This window comes from Anomalospiza imberbis, chromosome 12, assembly GCF_031753505.1.
Source record: "Anomalospiza imberbis isolate Cuckoo-Finch-1a 21T00152 chromosome 12, ASM3175350v1, whole genome shotgun sequence".
Taxonomy (NCBI): domain Eukaryota; kingdom Metazoa; phylum Chordata; class Aves; order Passeriformes; family Viduidae; genus Anomalospiza; species Anomalospiza imberbis.
Genome location: NC_089692.1, coordinates 13,718,100 through 13,740,957, shown reverse-complemented (window position 1 = coordinate 13,740,957; position 22,858 = coordinate 13,718,100). Strand labels below are relative to the sequence as shown.

Below are 22,858 nucleotides of genomic sequence, written 5' to 3'. Positions count from 1 at the left end.
AATGCTACTGGACTTTGCACCTTCGGGTGTGAGCCTCTACCTTAATGGCAGAGCCAAACTTTTTCCTTATTTAGCTCACGCTCTTAAGCTCTGCCACTGGGATCAGTCTTTCTGTATTTCTACCAATAAAAGCACATTCAAGGCAGACACCATGTGATGAACACTCTTCTGGACAACAAGGTATTCCCATGGCTTTCAGACCTTCAAGAAATAAATTGTCCTGTATTAATTTATCAGGTCTAAGTATGAAACTGCATAAAGCCAGCTGAATGACCTCTATTATAGACTAAAACTCCAAATCTTTAAGGGACTGGAATATGAATACACTGAGGCACTTTAAAACCTTCATGCATGGACATGCATGCGTTGGTTGATTATGCAGTTATATTCAGGTAGCTGTTTCAACATAAACAACTCAAACAGATTTATGGGAGTAGGAAAGGCACCTTCACCTGCCTACCTTATCCCAAAGCAGAACCTTTAAGAAAAGGCATTTGATTCTGTAGATGTAACATGGTCTAAAATCACCACAGATGAGACTGCTTTTCCAAAGGAAAACAGAAATTTGCTCTAAAGAATTTAACATCACAGAAAGTTAGTGTTGCCTACAGACACACTCACCTCCTGTAAATGATGTGGGAACTGTATAAAGTGACTAATAGAAGCCAAGTGCTGACAATACTGGGGATAGTCCTTCAATCTGTCAGACAAAACATGCATTAGTCAGAAGCACAAGCCCACATGAGAAACAGTATTAGAGAGAAACAACTATCATGTATGTCATTCCCATACTGCACCACAGAATTACTTCTGGACTCCTTACAGCAGCTGTGATATAAACAAAGCACTACCTACAAAATATTTTTTGTTGCAAAATCTATTTTAAATGAAGTAATTTAACATTAAAGCACAAGACTTATTCACGGTAACTCATCTTTTCCTACATCTCTATACTTCTGACCTAGTACACAATTGCATTTCTATCCAGTGTTTGCAACAAGATTACTGGTTAAGTTATTTGTAGTCTGGTTCAGTGCGTTTTAAACAGCAAACCAGAGCACACCTCAAACCCAGAATCTTCTCTATCTGCAATTCATAAGAAGCTTTAACGAAGAACTTTTTCTGAGAATGTTTAGCCATCCTTTTCTGTGTAAAAGCAAAGTTCTAGAGCTCAGCTCTCAGTCAGTCCTTCAGTAATGAACAGTGCAAAAGGCACTCCACTGGAAAGCTGTGAAGAGTAATTACATTCACCCCATGTCTAACAAGCTGTTAGTTCATCTAACTCACCACTTCACTGATTTTTATAGAGTCTAAATAGTTTCACCATCTCAGTTTGTCCCACATTTATACAGGTATTTCACACTGAACATTTTAATTAAGAAATGTTACCCTTTAACTAGCACATTCACATATTTTGTTTCAAGTCAGTGTATCTTTGAAGAAATCCCAAAGCTGAGCTGTGCAATCTTGTACTGCATGATTAGAGCAGGTTCAAGGCTCACAAGACAATACAGGTACTATTAGAAGTGTACCAAACCCACACTCACCTATTTTTAAATCTATCTAGTGCAGCAATACCAAAATAGTACATTTTGGATGCAAAAGGCTTTCGTAAGGCTTCAAGAACATAGCGCAGGGCCAGGCCCAATGCCATATAAGTAACCAGTCCTTTCTCTATGATGCCCCCGAAGAGACAGGCTGTTATGTGCAGCTCTTTATCTGGGTACTGGGGAAAGAAGCGATATTCCTCGAACAAGTTCCTCAGCATACAGTTAAACACTTCTCGTTCCCGTTTAATGTTGGAGTCCTTAAACCTCTGCAACATTTCCAAGACCTGCAAAGGAATTGGAAATTGTTACTAACATATTTGCTTTATTTCAGCCCTTTCCCATGTTCATGTTTCATAAGTGTTTGCAGCTACTAAGGTACATTGTACCTTAGTACAACAACCACAACCACAAAGTAACTGCTTCATTTTAGACAGCAGACAGACACTACATCACTACAACCAACTTCCTCTTCAGGCTTTAGTTCTCTTTTAAGCAACTGTCTTCACACAAAACTTTTTTGCGACTGCCTACGACATTACTTTCAAATTAGAAAAATTAAAATTAATGTTGTGTCTTCCATAATTTATAACCACGCAAATATATTAAAGTAAATTTGAAGTACTTCAAAGAGTAAGCACATCAGACCAATAATTACTCTCATCGAGACTAACAAAAATAATTACCAAAAGCTCAGAAGGTAGAACTTGGGACACTTTTATATATCTGGATCTTGTAGTGATTTTTACAAAGTTTAAAACCAAATACATTTATGATAATTTATATAGACTATTTAAAGGCACTCTTTAGCACTTATTTTCAATAAAAAAGCTTCCACACCACACTGAATCCTTCCCACTTAGCAGCATTTTAGGAGTGTTAATTAAACATCTGAAGTCTTCCATCCAGACAAGTCAAAGCTGAATGTAATGAACAACTGCAAGTTCACTGTGCAAACAACTTAAACCAAGCAAAAAAGCAATGCTGCAAGCATCCATCACGAGCCCTTTATTATTTCCCACTAAAAACAATACATGAAGGAATAATTACGATCCACTTTATTGCAAGTCTCTGGACCGGTGCTGTAACTGCTACAGAAGGGAACTCACCTCATCCACAGACATGGTTGGGTGTGGTGGATGGTTGTAAATACGCTGGAAGTAGCTGTTTGCCTCATCATCTATTTCTTTGCTAAAGTGCTGATTAGCCTCTGGCCACACCTGAGATAAGTCAGCTGTTAAAAAAAGGAACAGGTATCATACTCAGGACAACTTCAGACAGGATTTCATCCAGTCATTTTCAACTCTACCACCAATCTATACAGAACTGCTAGTTCTTCTGAAGAGGAGGATATTTAACCTTCCCAGCAGACAGGAATTGCTATTTAAAAATCTGTTTTCAATATGCTATATTTATTCAAAAAAACTGCATCCTAAGATAGCATTAACCTCACACTGCTCTCTCCTAGAACCCAGTGCACCCCAAGCTAACCTCAGCTGACAACTAAATAACTGAATGCAGAACAGTCTAGAATAAAGCATGCTACACAACACTAACATGCACACAAACTTGCACACAAACTTTCAAGCCAGCCAGTGAGCTTCAACAAGTTTCTATTCAGTGTTCAAGACCCAGAATATAAACCAATGGTGATTACAGCCACCTCCACTGTACATCTGTAGAGATAGGTAACTTCGCTATTATTGCACATGGCTTCTTTGATAGCTCCTCTGTAACAGCAACATGGAAGGTTTAGCATATGGCTCTGCTTCCTGACCATTTTACTGCTTCAGCATCTCGCTGCGAGCATGCTGCACAGACATAAATAACTTAAAGATAATGGCTTAGTGTTAAGAAACAGATTATTCCTCTCAAAAACTATCTTTCCACCAGCTTTTGTTTGTCTTATTTGTATCCAATGTTGCAGTCTATTTCACTGCTTCACCTGTCAAGTTCTCTGCTACAAAATGACCTTACCCAGGTTTAACCTTGTTACAAACAAAACAAAAAACACCCTGGTACCACGCACATACAATTCTCTGCCAAGAGCAGGATAACACTTTTGTTCAAAACATAGCACAGCTAAAAAAGGACAGAAACACACTATTCATGCAAATCCATAACACATTATATTTTTATGCTAATGGGTTCTTTTTTAACACCACCCCCACTCTGGACATTTGGCAAGCTCAAAGGATACATGTTTAGAAGCATATTTTTCATACTAATATAATAAAACAAGAGCCACACTTCTAACGTTTACCACCTACAGAGCCAAGCTTCACCTGAAGGAAACACAGATTAACTGCAGACCACAGTCACACTTCACAGCCACAGACAACACTACCACTTACAAGGTTTCATCTTACTCTGCTGGAATGTAGGCTGGTTCAGTCCAGATGTGCTCAGCTTCCTTTGCACGAATGGGTCATTGTTCACCGCAGGAAGGCCCAGGGCTCCAGTTCCTATGCCAGTCAGGCTACCCGTAGTAAGACCACCTACTGAAAAGCAAACCTGTAGTAAGACCACTTAACGAAAGCAAACAGTTGGTCACCTCAGTTGCACCCTCACAGCATCCACTTACCACTCCTAGCACTTGTCATTTCCAAGAACTCAGAGCTTTATAGCCTCATTGCTGTCTAATATCAAGCAGTTTTAACATAAGCAGTTCTTCATCTCTGTCCCAACCTAAAATAATGCTGCTATATTTGTCAAAACACTCATCCTCGTGACTCAAACCTTTTACCTATTGTAGCTCCAGCACTCTGAAGTGCTGTTTCAGCAATGACCCAGGAGTATGAACGGGGTTACACTCCATATCAGAGTGTAACTCCCTTCCCCGTGACACAGCTGTTCATCCAGTGACTTCCCACTGTTAAAGGGAAGGAAGCACCCAACCCTCCCTTAAGGAGTGGGCTGTCACATTCAGTATTTCCAGCCACAGCAATAACAGTGCCTCAGCTGTGCCATGTACCAAAACCAAACCACTCCACCCGAAGAGCAGTACCTGGAAGCTGTGAAGAAAGCCCTCCGATGCCACTGAAACCGGTCGTCTGGTTTTGGGTGGAAAGAGGTGGGAACGCTTTTGCTGGTGACTGAGGAGTACTGAATGCAGAGCCCAAGTTTGGAGGGAAGCCTTGCATGCTCTGGGTGTGAGGAGCAGCTGAACCACCTAAACTAAGAGAAGCCATTCCTGCAAGCGAGTCGATCTGAATGAAGAAAGGAAGATTATACAGACATCCATAAATCACAATCCAGATGATTTTTTGGCATGCTTTGTACAAAGACGGCTACATATCAAAACATTTATGAGAAAAGCTCTTCTGCATGGTTACTATAAATTCTGAAGTCATTCAGATCACCCCAAAAGATTAGTTTGTCTACAGAATGCACTCTTTATTTTTCTTCTGCAATCCCATTAAATCCTATTCTCTCACAGGTTCTACAGAAAGCCTGATTGTTCCACAGTCTGTAGTTGAGTGTAACACAACAGTAAATGCTTACAATAAGCAGCATTTACTTCGACTTGCAGATCTTTGTACTAGAGTAGTTTATGCTCTGCAGTTTGCAATCTCAGACCTCACCTCAAGACTTACAAAGCTGTTTAATTTCAAACTTAAGAGTATTTTTGACTGTCTGAAGGACCCTACTATGCCAACTTTTCACAGCTAAATACCTGAATGAAGTCTACAATAAAAAACATTAAGACCTGGTTTATGAATAGGAGGGAAGGCACAATACAGTCTGCCAAAGCAGTAAGTTAAGGAACTGACTAGGAATAGCAGAAAATGATGTTATCTACCCAGAATACAACATGACTACAGAATAAAAATTGCTGCTGTTTGTTCTTTTGAGTTATTTGTAGCAGGTTGCCAAGGTATTTGGTACATCTGATGAGCAACTTCAGTAAAGCAACAACTCAAAAAAAAACCACTGTCTGCATTTAGTTTACATAATCTACTGACAATTCAGTCATTTTTAAATGCTGAATTGTCACTATTTAATGTGAAATACTTTTCACCAGTTAAAAATCTGCCATTGAATGTAACTGCTAGAAGTAAAACCTGTCTGTAATGTGTTGCTCCCAGAGGAGGAAGGGATGATGAGTGGCAGGGATTAACTGAAATGTACCTTGTTTTTAAAAGAGCAGTTCAGTTGAGAGCTGAAGAGCCCCAGTTATAACAAGTCCTTATGCTCTAGCACTGTGGCTTGGCCCGTGAAGCTACAAACAAGACACATCAGGTTCAAAGGCAGTGCTTAATTCTCAGAAGTCCTAGTAAATTTTAGCACTTTAAAAGAAAGCCTCAGTTATTTTAAGTAAACCAAATATCTGTCCCTCCTCAATGCTCCCATGCTGTAATACTTCACTTACTTCTTACAGACATCAGTGAAGTGAAAGACAATTCTGAACTACATCCCTCAGACATTATTCTCTAGTTACAAGCAAGCTATCAAGACATGCAAGCACAAAACTATGTGAGCCAGATGATGTTTGACTTAGTCCTGCAGAAAGAGCTCAACTAGTACAGCAGAACTAGCACTACATCAACACCATCTTCTGAAAATGCAGCATGTGATTGTTCTACCTGCACAGGAGAGATAGCATCCAAGCTGCTGGCACTGGGCGGGCGTCCTTTGGGCATAACTCCAGGTGGGGGCTGTCGAGCCTTGTTCATGACATTACTGCAGTTTGCTACCATGGTGAGGATCGTCTCTGACAGCTCCTGAGAAACACTCCTGGGATGCAGAAGCACGACAGTGAGCCATATAACATCCACAAAAATAAGGCCCTTAAATTACTTGATTTTCCTAGAGAAATTGAGGCCATATTTCACAAAAAGAAGCTGCAAAACAACCCCAGCAAAAGCTACATTTTGTTATTAGAAAAACTTGCCTTAGATAATTTTCCAAGAGAAACAGCTATATTTAAATAGAAAAGTTTAAACTGCAGTTCTACAACAATCTCCAACAGACTATTACTTTGGTTTTGGTGATTCAAATACTCCTTTACAGTTACACCAGCAAGTAAGGGCTTACAGAAGGCTGGGATATGTACCTACATGACTCCAACAGGTTCTTGAAGAGCCTTTGTCTGCTGTTGTCCACATTACAAGCTATATAACAGCTTAGCCTCAGGAATTAAAGCAAAGATAGTGACGCTGTGATCCCTTGTTCAAATCTGCCCCTCAAGGCTTCTTCCTGTACCAAACTTCACCATTTATGGTTATTCTCATTCTGAATCTCATTACACACAAGGTCTCTCTAAAAGATGAGATACATGGGCTATGTACTCACAGACAAAAAAAGAAGAGGTAAATACCACCACCTGCTTCACTAAAACTCATCTGTCTACAGACTGAAAGACATGCTTCATACACTGGCACTAAACCCAAACAGACACAAGAAATTTAACTATTCAAGGAAAATATAATCAAAAAACATCAGAAAATTTAAACTTAGGCACAAAGTCACAGCACAACCCAGAGCAGCCAGTACCTCTTTCCAAAGTGTTCCATGTCTGACTGGCAGGTTCCCAAACTGGAAGGAAAGCCAGCTCTGTTGCTGACTTACCTAACCACAGACATAATAACAGAACACTAACATTTTCCTTCTGGAAAAAACAGCCAATTATTTATGCTTTCCTGAACTTCAGTTATACCTTTTCGGTGAAGACAGCTAAAGCTGCAGATTCCTTCCTGTAATGGTGCAACTATCCTAACACAGCTTTGTTGTTCTGTTAACATTGTCTGAAGATTCCTCATTTCAATACAATTTTCACAAGCTTTTACTGCTCAACTCTTGGGATGAGGGGAAAAAGAACAAAGGAACCATGCTGGTGATTAAGGCAGAAGAATTGAAGATTAGCCTTCAGCTTTGGCAGGTATCCTGTTATGGAACACACAGAATTAGTTAAGGGCATCCAGCTATTCTCCAAAGCCAGCGATCCACTATGCAGTGTGGGGAAAATCCCACCCGTGAGAGATGGGAATCTGGGGAGGTATCATGGGTGACCAGGTTTCTATACAGGGCAATGGACATGTTAATAACTGTTTCACAAGCTGGCTCCTTTACACTCTTTTAACATCCTCTCACCAGAGTCTTGTTTCAAAGACTTCAAAACAAATGGCCTTGGAGGGAATGTATGAAAATGCAATCAGAATTCTACCTTCAAAAAAACCCAAAGATATTTCTTTCTCAGAAAGTGCAACCAGACCTGAAGACAAGAGGTCTGGGCTTGGTACACAGTAGAGTCACTATCTACAGTATGTATTTGTCCTCACCTGAGCCAGTCTCAGAAATCTCAACATTTAAATGTATGTGTGACCAGCTGAAATGCACCACAGGATTTTTTCTGATGCAGGAGGCATTTCAAGACCATACAGCACTTCAGTCAGCCATGGAATGGGTCAGGGGAGTCTACAGCTCACAAGTCGTTATCAACCTCAGTCTTTTGCCCTCCTCCTTATTGGGGGGTAAATTTGCAGTCTTTATGCTTAAATACTACAACATGCTTTTGCAAAACCAATTCCAACTTGCTGTAGATAGATAATATGGCAGCCCAGAACGAAGACAGACTTACAATTCCCGAGTTGGGTATTTATGGTGACTGGTCAGGCCATTTGTGCTTTGGAGAGAACAACTAATGTTTTGTCCCACCACCTAGGCAGACTTAAGGTTAACTTTTTTATCATGTCAAGAGACACACTGGTGTATCAAGTTACAAACATCACAGTATTTTTAGACAGCACAGAACTGCAGGTTTTCTAAAAAAAAACCCCACCAAAATCCCAAACCAACCAACCCAACAAATCCAAAACCCACAAAGAACTGCAGTCTGCATTTCAGGCAAATGAAGTTGGTGGGCTGAGAGCCAAGGGCCAGAGTCTAGAGCAACAAAACTGTCACTGTAAGGGAAGTTCCAGCTTGCTGGAATCACATGTTCATTTCTCTTACTCTTTTTTCCCCCCAAACACTTTCTTACAAAGTGGGAACAAGCCTTTCCATTCCTGAGGAACAGGTACACAGAAGCTTCTTCCCTGCTTGAGACAGGGACTGAGAAGAAACGACCATTCCCCACACTGACACACTTGGACCATGCAGGACATGACTGTGTGAAGGCACTGCTGCCCCTCTCAACTCACTGCAGCTCCACGAGGGAAGACTTCTCACAAGCACCTTGTTAATAAATTACATGGTTGGTCAGCCTGTGGTGCCTGCAACCAAGCCTGACTTCACTATAAAAACACTCAATAAAAGAAGGAGCATTTATTTCTTTTTGAAGACTCACTGTTACATGATGCCACAACTGCAGAGTTCACCACTGATAAACAAGCTGCACCAAATATAAGTCTCAGAACATGCAGGGACCTGGTGACTAAAAAAAAGTGTCTCTCAGGTCACAAAACAAGACAAGAACTAACTACAGCCTAATTAAAGAGCAGGCTCCTAAATCAACAAATTTAGGAGATAGCAGGCTTCAGCTAGTGAAGTGCAACTACCCTCCCAAATGTATTTTACATTTACTGTTATTTTAACCTTCTAGTCTTTAGAACGACTGCTTCCATTTGTGACTGAAACCTAAGCTAATCAAAGCAATTGCTTCATGAAAGAAATCCAAGCTTTTTCTTTCTAAAGCTCAAAGAGAATAACTAATGGAAAATGACTGCAAGTAGGTCACATTCTTGTATAAAAGGGAATAAAAGTAGCTATAAAAAGAAACCAAAAGCTGTGAGAATTGTGCCAGTAGAGAACTAGTGGCATTTGGAATTAATGGAATAAATAAAACTTGTTAACACGTTAGAATTCAGAACACAATGACATTAGATGCAATTCAAATCTACAGTTAACTATTAAACCTCTAAAACACAGACACTGCAGCATACAAAATAAGGAATAAGGTTCATTTGAGAACTACAATCTCAAAAGATGCACTTTGACTTGAAACTTACGAGCAATCTCTTCTGACCAAAACATGTGCTGGATCATTTTATTTTAGAAATAGCCTTTGAACTTCAATTGCACAGGTTCCAGCAGAAAACAGGAAGTCTTTTCTCCTAAAGTCTTACCTCAACTTCTCTTTCAGTTCCAATACTCATTGTGACCAACTCTATGTTGGTACCAATTTCCTACTATCTCCACGAGAGACATGAATCATCCTGGGTACCTTTGAAGATGTTTCTTATCTCTTTCAAGACCACACTGGCTAAGCCAAAGGACACACTATAAACCTCAGATCATGTAACACACACTTGGACAGCAATCATGCCAGCCTCCTTTGGTGCCAAAATGTAGCAGCAAAACAAGCCCCATCTCCAGCTTCCAGTCACTCTGGCTCGCACATTGCCCTACACTGCCTCTCTGAAATATTGCAGCAGTTCAACACACCTTGACCTGACAGCATTAAGAAACAACAACACAGATGTTTTACAGTTTTCAGTCACATTTACTACGTGTGTACATCGCATTTAAAGACTGATTTGTCCAACTACAGTTTCCATCAGCCCTGTATTCTAGTTCTACCTCTAGCAGCTCTCAAATCCAAACCCTTTTCTTTTGACTTCAGCTAAACAATCTGATCTGCAAAAGATGTTCAATATTTTCCATCTTTGAGTACTTTGAGTCTCTCTCAAAGACAACAGAAGTTACACATATCTAGTTTCAGTCTCAATTACACTACAATCACCACTTCCCACTTTTCTCCTACACATAAGGATGAAATGAGTGCTTTGTGCCAAAGCAGTTACGGCACAGAAACATTTGGTTAATACAATCACAAAATCCATTATAAAGACAGTTTTACAAGATGCTGTCCCATTCTGAAGCCATGGCCTGGATTCCTTTGTCTGAATTACAGCCCTGTATCTATCTAGTCATTAACAACTGATTATCTGACTAACCAGACAGCCTCCAGTCACCAAGATCAGCTCACCTGTTTGATGATAAAGACGATACCCAAACTCTTGTGATCTAGCCTACAACAGAAGTTTCAATACAAAATTAAATGTACTACTGCACCTATCCCTGCAAGTTTATACGCTCTCCTTAACCCCATCCTCCACACGGAATTCCAAACTAGCTGTGACCATGTGCCAAAAAGCCAGGTGCAAACAGATTACTCTTTCAGCATAAGAAATGTAATTCTTACCCAGCACAAGCTTGCAGACAGGCCAACATAGTTGCCAAAGTTTCTGGAGGAAGCTGAGCACTTTTGGGCTGATCCTTTTCTGGAGCAAGGCCACCCAGGATAGATGGACATCTTCTCTTTAAGAAAGTCATACAGGCCTGGATGAAAGGTTCCTGAGGAAAAAATGTTATCTTAATCTCTCAAACCACATCCAACACACTATTTCAAACTTGGCAATTGCACCATGGAAAGAATTGCACTAAGCTACTATAGTTCAGTGAAAAAGTTGAACTATCAGACCATGGACACTTTTGACAACTTTAAAGCTACTTAGAAAATTGTTAAAGTGACTCAAGTTAGTCACTGACAAGAGTGCAAAAATAAAGAGAAAAATCCTGCTTTACCCCATGCTCCCGAATTTTATCTGTGAGCCATTTGTCAAGTTTGAGGTATTCCCGTCGAGAGGCAAGTGCAGCAAGGTCAATAACAAAGGCAAATGGAGTACCATTTAGCAGCATTGACAAGGCCTAAAGAAAGAAAATCAGAAGACTACTAGTGAAGACACACAGATACCCTTTCTCCTTTCTTTTCTTTCTAGTTCCCATACATGTTTTAGTAAAGCGGTCTCATTATGGCATGCTGCTATGCTTTCTTTGTCAACAAAGATTGGTACTATCAACTTCACTTATAGCTCGCTTGTGAGACAAATAAGCAAGAGCTCTGATTTGGAATTATGACTTCACCTTCTTTGAAGTGACCTTGTGCTGACAGTTTTAAATTCCTCTGTGATATGAAAAACCACCAGCAAGTGGTCAAGAACTACCGAAGTGATGTTGCTACAAAGTTAAGCAGAACTTAGCATTTTCCTGCAAACACCTCAACCACTTCAGAGATACTCGGAACATAACTGCTCCAAGAGGTCATATCTGAACACTGTAATTGCTACAACAAAACTGACTTCAAGCAGCAGCTGGTGCTCTTACACTTTGAGGCACCCATTATTCTGCACCTAACTGTAGGAAGCAATAAAGGCCTCAAAGAAGTTAGTCACAACTTCCAGTCTTTTGTCAATGTATAAAATCTAAGAACTAGTAGCATTCTCAAGAAATCCCCACTCCATTACGTTGAGCAGTGCCGCCTTCACACAAACATCTGATATTTTCTACATTGTCATTTCAGTAATATTCAAGGTTGAAACAGTCAAAGCTCTTCCTGGATTCACACCACATTTACACAGCAAGCAGTCCTGTTGTGCTGCTTCCCGAGGTACTTGTCAGCTAAGCCATGATAACCAACCCCACTGCAAATACCAAGTACAATGTCTCGGGCTCACAATAGGACAGGCTGAAAGCATCTGCAATCAGATACCACAACTCAGCTGACGAGTACTTTAAGTCATATGAACGTAGGCGTTTTTTTTAAGATGAGGGACAGCAGCCACAAATGAATTCAGACATGCCTAAACAATGTAATCCTTACTAAATTAGTCTAAGTTAAGCTTAGCTTTTGTTAAAAGACGAGCAAGTCTGCATAAGGCACCAGACAAAAAATAATGGCAGTATTTTACAAAACTCACCTTCAAGTCTTGCGCCACATCAAGAATACGTGATAATTTTGCCTGATCATACTGCTCTCCTCTCATGTACCATTCTGCCATGGCATGCATGATAAGCTGACGAATTGAAGGAGACTGACCCTGAGGAGAATTAAATTAGGATTGTACTTCATGATTCTAGTAACAGGATCAATTATGTAAACATTCAACAGGGTATTTCACAACTAAAAAGCTTAACATACAAACGTATTTACTCTTTAGCTTCACAACTTGCTTCCGATTTGAGCTCTTTCTATGGAAAAATAAACTACCCAGGAGCTACAAGTAAATGATGTAGCTAACTGCAAATGGTAGATACATACATCCCCACCTCTTTCCTACCACTGTCCAGGACCAAGTCCTCTTTATCAAAGGCAAATCACTTTCAGACTACACAAATATTTACAAAATGTTATGCCTAACATGATGTCCCGAAGTGAAAATTCAGTACCACACCATAAAAAGGAAAACACAGTATCTAGATCATTGCTCATACAGGAGCAATTTCAAAATACAACACAAGTAAGATTTTTAGGGCAGCAAGGGTTTTGTTTAAAGGAAAAGTGTCATGGAATGGCACCATGTCCCACGGCAATCATCAATCAGTGCCCTTATCTCAGACCTACCCTATGGAAAAATTGCTTCTTTTGCCATTTCAAGACTTCATGCAAAAAGCACTTCATGTCTATTCTACCCCTCATTTTTCCATTTAAAGACTTCCATCAAGAAAATATAAAACATTCATAGCATGACCTCAGAGGTCAAGCTTCTTGCCATTAACTCTACTCTAGACAAACAGGGAAACATGTTTGCTAATGTAGATTCCCTCCAACACCAGAGACTTCCTCCACTTTTAATTTCATACGGCTTCTCTTCGTTTAACTACTAGTGCACACAATGATGAAGGCCACACCAAACAAAACATCCATTAAAAGGATGGGATTTGCATACACAGCTACCATATCTCTACGTGGAAGCTCTCCTTCAAAAAGCTCAGCAGCCAGTCCCAAGTTTTCAGAAAACATCCAGACTCTGAAAACTTCTGGTGCAGGTAGTTTCCTTGTGTCTAGAATAGCTTTCATCTTTTTTGGCAAGTACAAAGGAGATTATTTTTGTTTAAACCTTCTCACCTCTTTACCACTTCAAGTTTTTACATTTTAAATGTGTGAGGTTGAGAGTTGAGGGGGTGGGGTGGGTGAAGCTGTTGTCAGGGGTTTGGGGGTTTCTTTTGGGTTGTTTGGTTTTGCATTTTTTTCCTTTTTCTTAAAATAAAACTGTGGTCAACTTTGTTTAAAGCTAAAGGTTTAAAAAGTCAAACTTAACTTGGATCTCTGTACTTCTCCAGGAATATTTTCTCAATTAATATTATTGAAAACCAAATCATAAGTTTGCTTCAAGTCAGGGAAGAGATATCCCATTACTTTGCATAAACCATGGATCATTCACCTCTTGGGTTTTAAACTGACCAGTTCATAAACCAATTCAAACATTGTTGTAACTGCTCAATCCATTTAACAGGCTTTCAAGTAACAGGAACAAACTACAGTGAAAATACTTACCTGTCCATGCCATGCATAGTGCAAAATGATGGCTGAGTTGGGATGGTTGCCAAGGAAAATTGGCATGAGCGTGGAGATGAGTTCATGGCGCAAGGTGTGCCAGGACGTGTTGATCTGCAATAAGGCCAATACCAGCATATCTGGGCAATGCTTGATAGGAAAACTGAAGAGCTGCTTAACCTGTTCATACTGCCCCACTTCTGCCAATCGTAACAGAGACTCAATCAAATCCAGGCTCTTCCTAACAAAAGAGAAGAAAAAACAAATAGACAACTCCCACAAAGTTACCAAGCAGCAAGTTTACAGGATTCTGTATTCAAGTATTTTATGGCAGCAACTCTAAGGACATAGAAAGCAACACCCACTGCAAACAACCTGACACTGAAGCTCTTATCATGTACAATTAAGCCCGCAAGAAACCATAAAAAATAACTGAAGATCTTAGGAGCTCCTAATTATGTTAGGGAGGAGGGAACTGAAAGCTAATGTTGAAGAAATTCAGCTAGAGCTGGGTCACTTGGATAACTGAACTTGAAATATACTTCCAGCAAATACACTTTTTAAAGTGTAAATACTTCCAGGAATACACTTTTAAAAACACTTCCAAGTCCCCACTCGTGGAAGTTAGTGAAGAGACTCTTACTTGTTTTGCTTTACAGACAAGTGATCATTGCCCCTTTACTTGTACTCCTCATCCTTCAATTCCCTATTTTGGGCTGTAAAATTGAAAAAGAAGCAAGTATCTGTACTGAAATAAGCTACATGGTTATACCAAAAAGGGGGGTAAAGGTCAGCTCAAAGTCACACCAGTCAGCTTTATGCAGTAACTCACCAATAGCCACATACATTTACTAATTAAATTTTAGGACTTCTTTCATACAAGTAGAGCACATTTCTCCAATATCATCCTGGGAAAGACAGATTTAAGTTTCAAACCACCTCCTCTATCCCCTCCTTTCAGCTTGCAGGATATGCCAAAACACATCAGCAGACGCTCTCCAAAGAAGTTGAAGACTCCAACAAAAGCAAGGTATTATGGAAGTACACAGGAAGTTCTGATACTGTGAATAGTTTCACCAATCAAACATGTCACAAATAATAATGGCTGATCTACTGGTATGTACACAGCTACCATAAAACTGGTTGCATGAAGATAAAACCACTTTTGACCAGACAATTAATCTTACTCTATGTATGAAAAGCAGTTGAGAGCAGGTTTATTACCATGTAGCAATTTCTCGATTGTCATCCTCTGGTGGTGCTTTCAGGATGTCTGTGGCAACAGTATGGCAAGGGTAGTCAGCAAAACAGAAGATGTCGGGGTTTATGAGGGAATGTTGGATGAAGGAGAGCTGGAATAGAAAAATATGTCAGAAGTAGTTTAGATATTAGAGTTTCAGGTTCCTTTCGCTTATCAAGTGCCACATTTTGAGAATGATACAAATCAACTAAGCAGCAGGGATGAGCCAAGCTTCGCTGTGTGTTTTAATCAAGACTGAACCTCACACTTCCAGAATTTGAGAATGATTGGTACAGACATGCTGAGGATACTTGTTTGCATGAAGCAGTGGCCTTTGTGTGTAACCATGTTAAGCACTCTAGAGCACTGTCATGCAGCAGCAGTTCCATGCTCAGCTGCACTACACACCAGAACTCTGCTGGGGCCAAAGGTAGGGTGACAGTGCACAGCAAGTGACCATGTCCCACACAATGCAGTCAATCACACAGTACTTCTGTAACACATCTGAGGCTTGTCCTTACAGGCCAAGGTCTCAAATGAGGATTATCTAAACATTCACACTACTCATCTCCACTCAGCATTCAAGAAATTCAGGAAATTTGCAAATATTCTACAGATAGAGCAAAAATGTTGGTAAACATACCTGGCCCTCTGCATGCTTCCAAGGTCTGTATATGGCATTAACTGGGAAAACTTCCATGCCCAGCCCTCTCTGGATGCCAAAAACTACAATATGCAGGCCCTTGCTATCACGAATCTGAAATCCTGGATGGTCCAATTCATACGTTACAACTTTGAAGTCCAGGCTAGGGTTCTGCAAGCAGACAAGCAAGGATTGTGAGCTTTGCACATGACCATCTTCAGTACTGTCTTGAAAGAACCCCTCTTCATCAGTATTGTACCCAGCTTAACATCCACTCAACTTTTAGCTGAACGCAAGGCTTCTGTTTTAAAAAGAGATGTATTTATATAGTTGTGAGAATTTGATACAAGTTAATGTTTTAAATTACCCTGTGAGATATTTAAGTAACAATTCTTTAAACACTCCCAAACATATAGCTCCTCTCTTAGCATATTAACTTACTCCTTTCCTAGGCTTCCACACCTTCTGATAAAAGACAGAAGGGTCTGATCTGCTGGCAAGCAGAACTTGCTCCTCCTTTTGCAAAATGTGAACTCCAAGACCTTGTAAAGCACCCAGTGTATTTTCAGGAACAGTGTTGAACAATATTGATGAGGAAGCTTGGAGGGAACTGTGGCCATTATGGAACACAAACCACTCATTTCAGAGATAAGTGAGCAACAGAGACAAAGCTATTTTATGGCCCAAGGTTTAGAAAAACAAAACAGTGACTTCTGCATAGGGAACATACAGAAAAAATCCTGTATAAGGCTAGCAAAGGAAATGGTACTCATGTTTAACTGAGTTAATTACGAAAATCACTGCTTATAAAGCAGTGAAAAAACCTTCCATTTCTATAGTGCTATCATACCTAAGAAGCAGTAAAGAAGAGTTTTGGAATGAGTAGCTACAAAAATACTTTCATTTTCATCAATAATGCCTACAGTAAATAGTTTTCCAAAACAAGGTGTCTGATGCACAAAACTTTCCAGTGTCAGAAATACACTGAAACACAAAAACCCTCAGAGAACACATCCTGAAATACATGGGAGCAGTGTGGAATGAATCTCATACTGCACCCAAGTTACTCATTCAAACAGTTTCCATTTCCCAGAGTTCCTCAAAATTTCCTTGTTCATGAGGGAAAAGAACCCCAACATTCAAGCATATTTGAGATTCAAAACTATTCAGGCTGTTGGGGAGCTTAAAAAGGTTTATAATCATACTGAGATATGCCCTGCTTTATCCATATGAAAGACCAAGATGCTTACAAGACTTACCAGCTCTTTAAGAACATCAATCAAGACCTCCACATTCCAGGTATGGGCTTGGCTTCCGTCACTCTTATCTTTGCCATCGCTCCAAATCCCACTGCCAGGAGCCGAAATAGACTGCAAGTCAAATACACTGAATCAAACACTAGTAGAAAATAAAGCAGTCTCAACACCTACTGGCTACAGAACTCCCTGCACTAGAAAGGTATAAACAGAAGTTCAGACTAGTAATGACATCAATTTAACACTTTGACAATCTTTCATTCATCAAAGCATTACAGACATTTACAGCAGAACAGTCGGAAGTACAACTATTGAATAATACAAGCAATTGTTAAATTCCTAGAAGCCAGCATTTTAACTCCTTCTTCTGCTGAAATATAATCCCCAGGACAACAGGCCACTCACTTGTAATGGAATACCATCCGTCAATCCTGAATGAGTTCGAGCCATCATCCCCAAAACCCTGGCAACCTGCGCAGCCGTGACCTCCCGAACACCAAACTGCATGATTATGTTGCGACATTCTTCGACACTAAGATGCAACAAAACAGAGAGATCGTACAAGAAAGCAAGTTTCACTGCAGCACAAATTAGTCAAATGATCCAACATAACAAAATTCCAGGACAATCAAGTAGAAAAATTCAGTAGACAATCTGTGCAATTATTTCCCTGAAATACACTATGCCATGTTTCCAGTTCAAAGCCAGGTATACTGAATTGACAGGGATGTCACAGAGATGTTTCACAGACTATGCTCTGTCAAAGCTAAAGCACGGGATAGGTTTAACACTCTTCCTGGTTAAAAGCACTTCCACTACTGATCTGTGATACAGAGCTTTGGAGACTCAAGTTTTCTGCTACCTAAAAGCAAAACAGAAGCTTTGAGAATGCACATTTCAAAATGCTGACATGCACTCTTCAAAGGCAAGTAGTGAACATTTGCCCTTCAGCCTGATACAAACCATGGCATCCCTGAGCAGAGGGCACCAGCAAAAACCTCCCAGGAGACAAGAGAGAAAACAAAGAGCAGATGACTGAGTTTCAACTTCGGAACGGAAGGCTTTTTTTGCAATTTTTTTTTCCATTTTGTGTATACTTCATAACTAGGCCAGGAAGATTTATACAGCATGAGTATATAAACTGTTTTATTAACAGGCATGTGTTAACAAAGGAAATAATTCAGTATCTTCCAACACATGGTGTTTTTACTTCTTGGTTTAAACAGAAACTCGTATTACTACCTTTGAGATTTCATCACCTCCCCAAAGTAATCAATAGTCTTTCTCTTGAAATACAGAGTAATTTAATTCTACCTTATGCTTCTTACAAAAAAACCAGGTTAGCTTCATTCTGAGGGCTAAGTTTTGCAAGACCAAAGTTTTTCCAACACTCTAGTGGGATTTAGCTGGAATTTATTTCTACCCAGACACTTTCATTTTCACTTATGAAAGGGTGACAGTCAAATTCTTATGAAACCTTCAAAAGCAATGTGAATCCTTTTATGCAGCACTTCTTACCATGACAAAATTCTACAGTGTCTATAGGCATGTAATACACATCAGAAGGAAGCAAAATACAACCAGAATTGAAATAAACGACCTCATAACACTCAATAAGATTCTACTTATTTTAGTAGTTAAAATGCTCTTTACCTTTTACCTCAAGAAACAAGAAAGAAAAACACCACCACCCAAAGTTACGTGCTTGAAAATAACATTTTCCTACAAACCTTGCACAAAAGCCATAGCCAACTTCTTGCATGAAATCTGCCAGAGAACTCTCCATCATGGTTTTGGCTATCCCTCCAGAATCAGGCAGGATCCTGTCCATTAGAATGTCCCGTTTTTCAGGGTATAGAAGTGGTGCAAGCACCACAGGGCAACGCTCCTGGGGAAAATCTAAAGGCAAGAGTAAGTGTGTCAAAACAGCCAGAACACCAGTTGCACGTGAAAGAGTATTCAAAATTATTCCACTGCTGTGCTAGAGAGCACTGATGCAGCATCCCTCCATCCCATTCTCAATTCTCTAGTGGCACTGGGATATTCCTAGAGAAGAAGAATGTAGACTAAACTAGGCTCGTGCAGGTTCACAGCAGCTCTGCAGCTGCCCAAAAGGCCAGCAGCTGTGCTGGTGTAAGTTTAGAACTAGATTGTCACTAACAGCAGTTATCCAAAAAAAGCACAGGGCAGGAAACAACACAGCAGTCCAGCAAAAGCCACTCCTCCAACTCAGGAAATACCAGGAAACAAAGGATCTGCTACTGAGTCTAAGACATATAGCAAAACTAAGCCAGGCAATTGGGCACAGAAAGAGTAAATACTAATTTTTCCCTTCCTGGCAGGCAAAGTTTGAGAGAAATTAGTAACGAGAGGATCATATCTGTGGATCAGAGTTCTGCTCACAGTGGAGAGCAGCAAAGACACCTTCTGGTGCGGGTGGGCCTTCCGGAGACAGCACCTTTGACATGTAACAACTCCATACCCTCCAGGGCCCTTCCAAGAAGAGTGCCCAATATCCCAAAGCAAAGTGCCAGGAATTACCCAAGCTAATACACAAATCTTTATTAAAATACATATGAAACAAGAAGTTATATTTAAAAATTTAGAACAAATATTTTGCTCTTGTACAAACAGTAGCTTCCTCTGGGTCTGCACAGAATGAAGGAGTGGGTTAAGTTCAATTATTATATTGAGTCCATATCCTCCCTAGTGTGATAGGTTTACAGCAAACACTGGTTTTGGAAAGGAACAGACTACAACGGTACCTTTCAGGAAATGAACCAGAGTTGAAGTCAGAAGTACCTCCCTCACTGTGCTAGTGTTCCCTCATGTATCTACATCTAGTATCATAAAGCAATGCTTAAAATGCACCCGTTTGAAACTTATGTTCCTTACTCTGTAAGGGGGTTTTCAACTATAGTGCACTGAGCTGCTTTAGTTAAATTCACAAATGCCGTGCCATAGAAGCAAAAACAGACTGGAATATCCCATACTCAATGTTTATTTATCAAAACTTTTCAAGAATATGGGATCACATTACTGCTCATTGAAAGCAAACAGAACAGTGGTACTTTTCTGTCAGTTTAGAACTATGAAAATTTACTGTGTTCTAAGTCAGCAAGCTCCCCACCACTTGAACACTCTGCACTGACAGCAAGTCATGAAAATTCATCTCGAAGTCTGCATCAGGTCAGGCTTCCTGAACAGCACCACTTACCTCTACGTAATGTTTTGAGGAAAGCGTCAATCTGCTCCTGTCCTACCCCAAAGGCTCCCTTCTGCCCAAAGAGGAGATGGGAGAGGAGAAGGTGCAGGACCTCTATTGCAATATCTTGGAAGCCACCTTCTTGGTTTCCACTGACGTCTGCGTCAATGTAAGAGCGCAAAAGATCCGGGAGTTTCTGTTTGATAAACTGGGCAGCTTTTGGAAACAGAAGAGGTTGAAGTGAAAACCTGGGATTCTGTTTTAATATGAGATTCATTTAGCTAGGTACCACAGGCCACAACAATTCAGATTTAAACAGAAATCTCATACCTGAGAACTCAAATATTAAAGGACACCTACAATTTAAGATAACACAATACCCCAATTTGATTAATTATCAAGCAAGTAATTCATTAAACAGTCCTTCAACTTCACACAAGATGACTGTGTTATCTACTGCCCCTCCCAATGGCAACACTAATTGCAAGGTCAGGTCAGGCAGGCACACATCTACCCATCTAGGAAGCACACTGCCGAAAAAGGCTGTCCCTGCTGCAGTACTTCACAAAACTTACCAAAACCTCGCAGATCTGAGCTGAAAGAGTTCAGTAAAGCCAGACCAAAAATCACCTACAAACAAAAACAAACATCACAGTAAGGGGACCTTATACTTTCTAACTCGTGAAGTTAAAAAAAAATATTTTTGAAATAAGCATTCACCTACCTCTTGAACTTTACTTAATTTGATGACTTTACTCAATTGGGCAAATAAATGGGGTGAAGGTTTTAGACTCTGAAACAAGTAAGAAGAGCAACATGAAAGTTGTTTTGGGATTAATCTCATTTGCAAGCTTGGAATATTAGTAACTATTCTGCTGCAGGTTAACACAAAGCTTCTATGGCTAAACAACTTTCCAACTACTTTTGGATACATTTCTTCTAAAAGCTTCTTCCATATATTCCACTATCATGGCTTTCATATTGAAAGAAACAGAAGCAGTGATGATTTGTTTTGGTTCTGGTGTCATAAACAAGCCATGAAGTACCAACATTAGATTAAGTAATAAAATTAAGTTTGCAATCATTGTGAGTGATTGACTAACTTGCTTAGTTTAACAAAAAAAAAAAACAAACCCACACCAACAGGGCAAGATCAGTTTTTGAAAAATTTACTACAAGGGAAAACTAGCTGGTTTCCTAGAGACCAATTCAGTGCAGTTTCTGGCACTGGGATCCCTTTCAAGAAGTATACAAACCTTCTGATAGTGCAAGGGATTGTCAATGGCGTACGACAGCGTCGAGATAAAGTTTGGTTTTGTAATCAGCGACGCACACTCCTGGATCAGAAATTGAGTCTGAAAAGAACAAGGTAACTTGAAGACTCACAGTTTTATAACAGGACAATAAAAATAAACTACTGTGCACTGTGTACAGGAAAACTAAAAGATAAAGTACTTATCTAAGTGCCCAAGCTCTAACATCAACTAACTTCATTCAAGCTTTCTTCAGGTTTGCTTTGCTTTTAAGATTGACAAAGTGATGAAACATTCTCCATCATATGTGCAATGTTTTGTTTCCTGTAAAGATCCTCAAACATTGCAATAGACAACCCAAGAGTATTTGATTAATGGTTAGGAGCTAAAAAGTCTGCGGAAAAAAATTGCTTAAAGATGCAAACACTCCTGTCAATAGACACAGTCTGCACCAGAAATGTCAGTTAATGGATTTGGACAAACTCTTAAAATACAGAGAAAGGCTTTCAAACTAGAGCACTACATCTGGTAAAAGTAGCATTTGTACTGATGCAACCTGTTTTTTTCCAGATCAAGAGATTGTAAGTCAGATATCATTTTGAGGATTGGCAAAAAGTGCTTGCAGTTGAAAGGCCATATAACCAGAAAGTAAGTTTGTTTGAAGCTACTGTTTCTAAACCTGCCTTTGTGCTTGACTTGGATGAAATCCCACCCCAGATTTTTAACAATCAAAATTAATAAACAGATGTGTTGGTGCCAACTGTACCTGATGAAAATCTTTGCCACTGCTTTTACCATCGCCACTGAAATCCACGTGCGAGAATAGACAGCGTAGTAAATGCCTGTCTGCCTCGGGACCGTGCCTATTCACAATCTGGGCAAAAAGTATCAAAAAAAGCAGCTTAGTAGCAAATAGTCATTACAGAGCAAGACTGGGTCTAGCACTATGGATACAGCAGTACTGCTAGTAGTTAAATCATCTACATTTTCAACAAAACTGCTAAAAATGTTCCTTTTAATCAGTAACCTAGAAACCACATCATTAATTCTATTTGCAAAGAAGAAGTATAAACAAAGAGAATCTAGACACAAGTCACTGACACAGAAGCCATGCATTTCAGGGGTCGTATTCTTATAAAGCTAAGTAAAAATGAGTTTTCAAGTCACCCTCAGGATTCTGCCACCAAAGCAGCCCAGACTCCACACAGTCCATGGCCTCATTTTTCCCCATTTTTTCCCACAGCTGCAGTGCCTAAATGCAAGAACACAGCCTTGGGACAGCACCTGTGCAATGGGTGACCTGCATTTGCTGACTTGTAACACCAATCACTCATTACTACATCTTAACAATATTACATATTTGTTTGCATCCCCTACCAGTTACCTTAAGTTTAACTCTTGGCTACAGACCAGCTCATCAGCTTGCTGTCTCAAATA

The 22,858-nt window shown here is 39.8% G+C and overlaps 1 protein-coding gene and 1 non-coding gene across 14 annotated transcripts in view; both read right to left on the bottom strand.

Moving 5' to 3' along the window:
• The window catches only part of CNOT1 (CCR4-NOT transcription complex subunit 1), a 55,365-nt gene that overhangs the window by 23,334 nt on the left and 9,173 nt on the right, over positions 1-22,858 (bottom strand). For 6 of the 13 annotated variants that reach the window (XM_068202888.1, XM_068202896.1, XM_068202891.1 and 3 more), the window contains exons 3-22: positions 22,188-22,295; positions 21,425-21,523; positions 20,893-20,961; positions 20,744-20,798; positions 20,181-20,384; positions 18,694-18,862; positions 17,369-17,495; positions 16,967-17,077; positions 15,708-15,878; positions 15,049-15,176; positions 13,825-14,065; positions 12,248-12,367; positions 11,076-11,198; positions 10,693-10,844; positions 6,134-6,284; positions 4,555-4,756; positions 3,902-4,048; positions 2,657-2,781; positions 1,548-1,834; positions 622-700 (exon numbers count right to left, since the gene is read on the bottom strand). In XM_068202888.1, the coding sequence (XP_068058989.1) occupies positions 622-700; positions 1,548-1,834; positions 2,657-2,781; positions 3,902-4,048; positions 4,555-4,756; positions 6,134-6,284; positions 10,693-10,844; positions 11,076-11,198; positions 12,248-12,367; positions 13,825-14,065; positions 15,049-15,176; positions 15,708-15,878; positions 16,967-17,077; positions 17,369-17,495; positions 18,694-18,862; positions 20,181-20,384; positions 20,744-20,798; positions 20,893-20,961; positions 21,425-21,523; positions 22,188-22,295 (2,868 nt within the window). The remainder of the gene's footprint in view (positions 1-621; positions 701-1,547; positions 1,835-2,656; positions 2,782-3,901; positions 4,049-4,554; positions 4,757-6,133; positions 6,285-10,692; positions 10,845-11,075; positions 11,199-12,247; positions 12,368-13,824; positions 14,066-15,048; positions 15,177-15,707; positions 15,879-16,966; positions 17,078-17,368; positions 17,496-18,693; positions 18,863-20,180; positions 20,385-20,743; positions 20,799-20,892; positions 20,962-21,424; positions 21,524-22,187; positions 22,296-22,858) is intronic. The other 7 variants (XM_068202894.1, XM_068202899.1, XM_068202892.1 and 4 more) reach the window with 4 other exon arrangements.
• LOC137481542 (small nucleolar RNA SNORA50) lies at positions 5,671-5,806 on the bottom strand. The gene has a single exon (XR_011003536.1). It is a non-coding gene; the product is annotated as a small nucleolar RNA SNORA50 (small nucleolar RNA).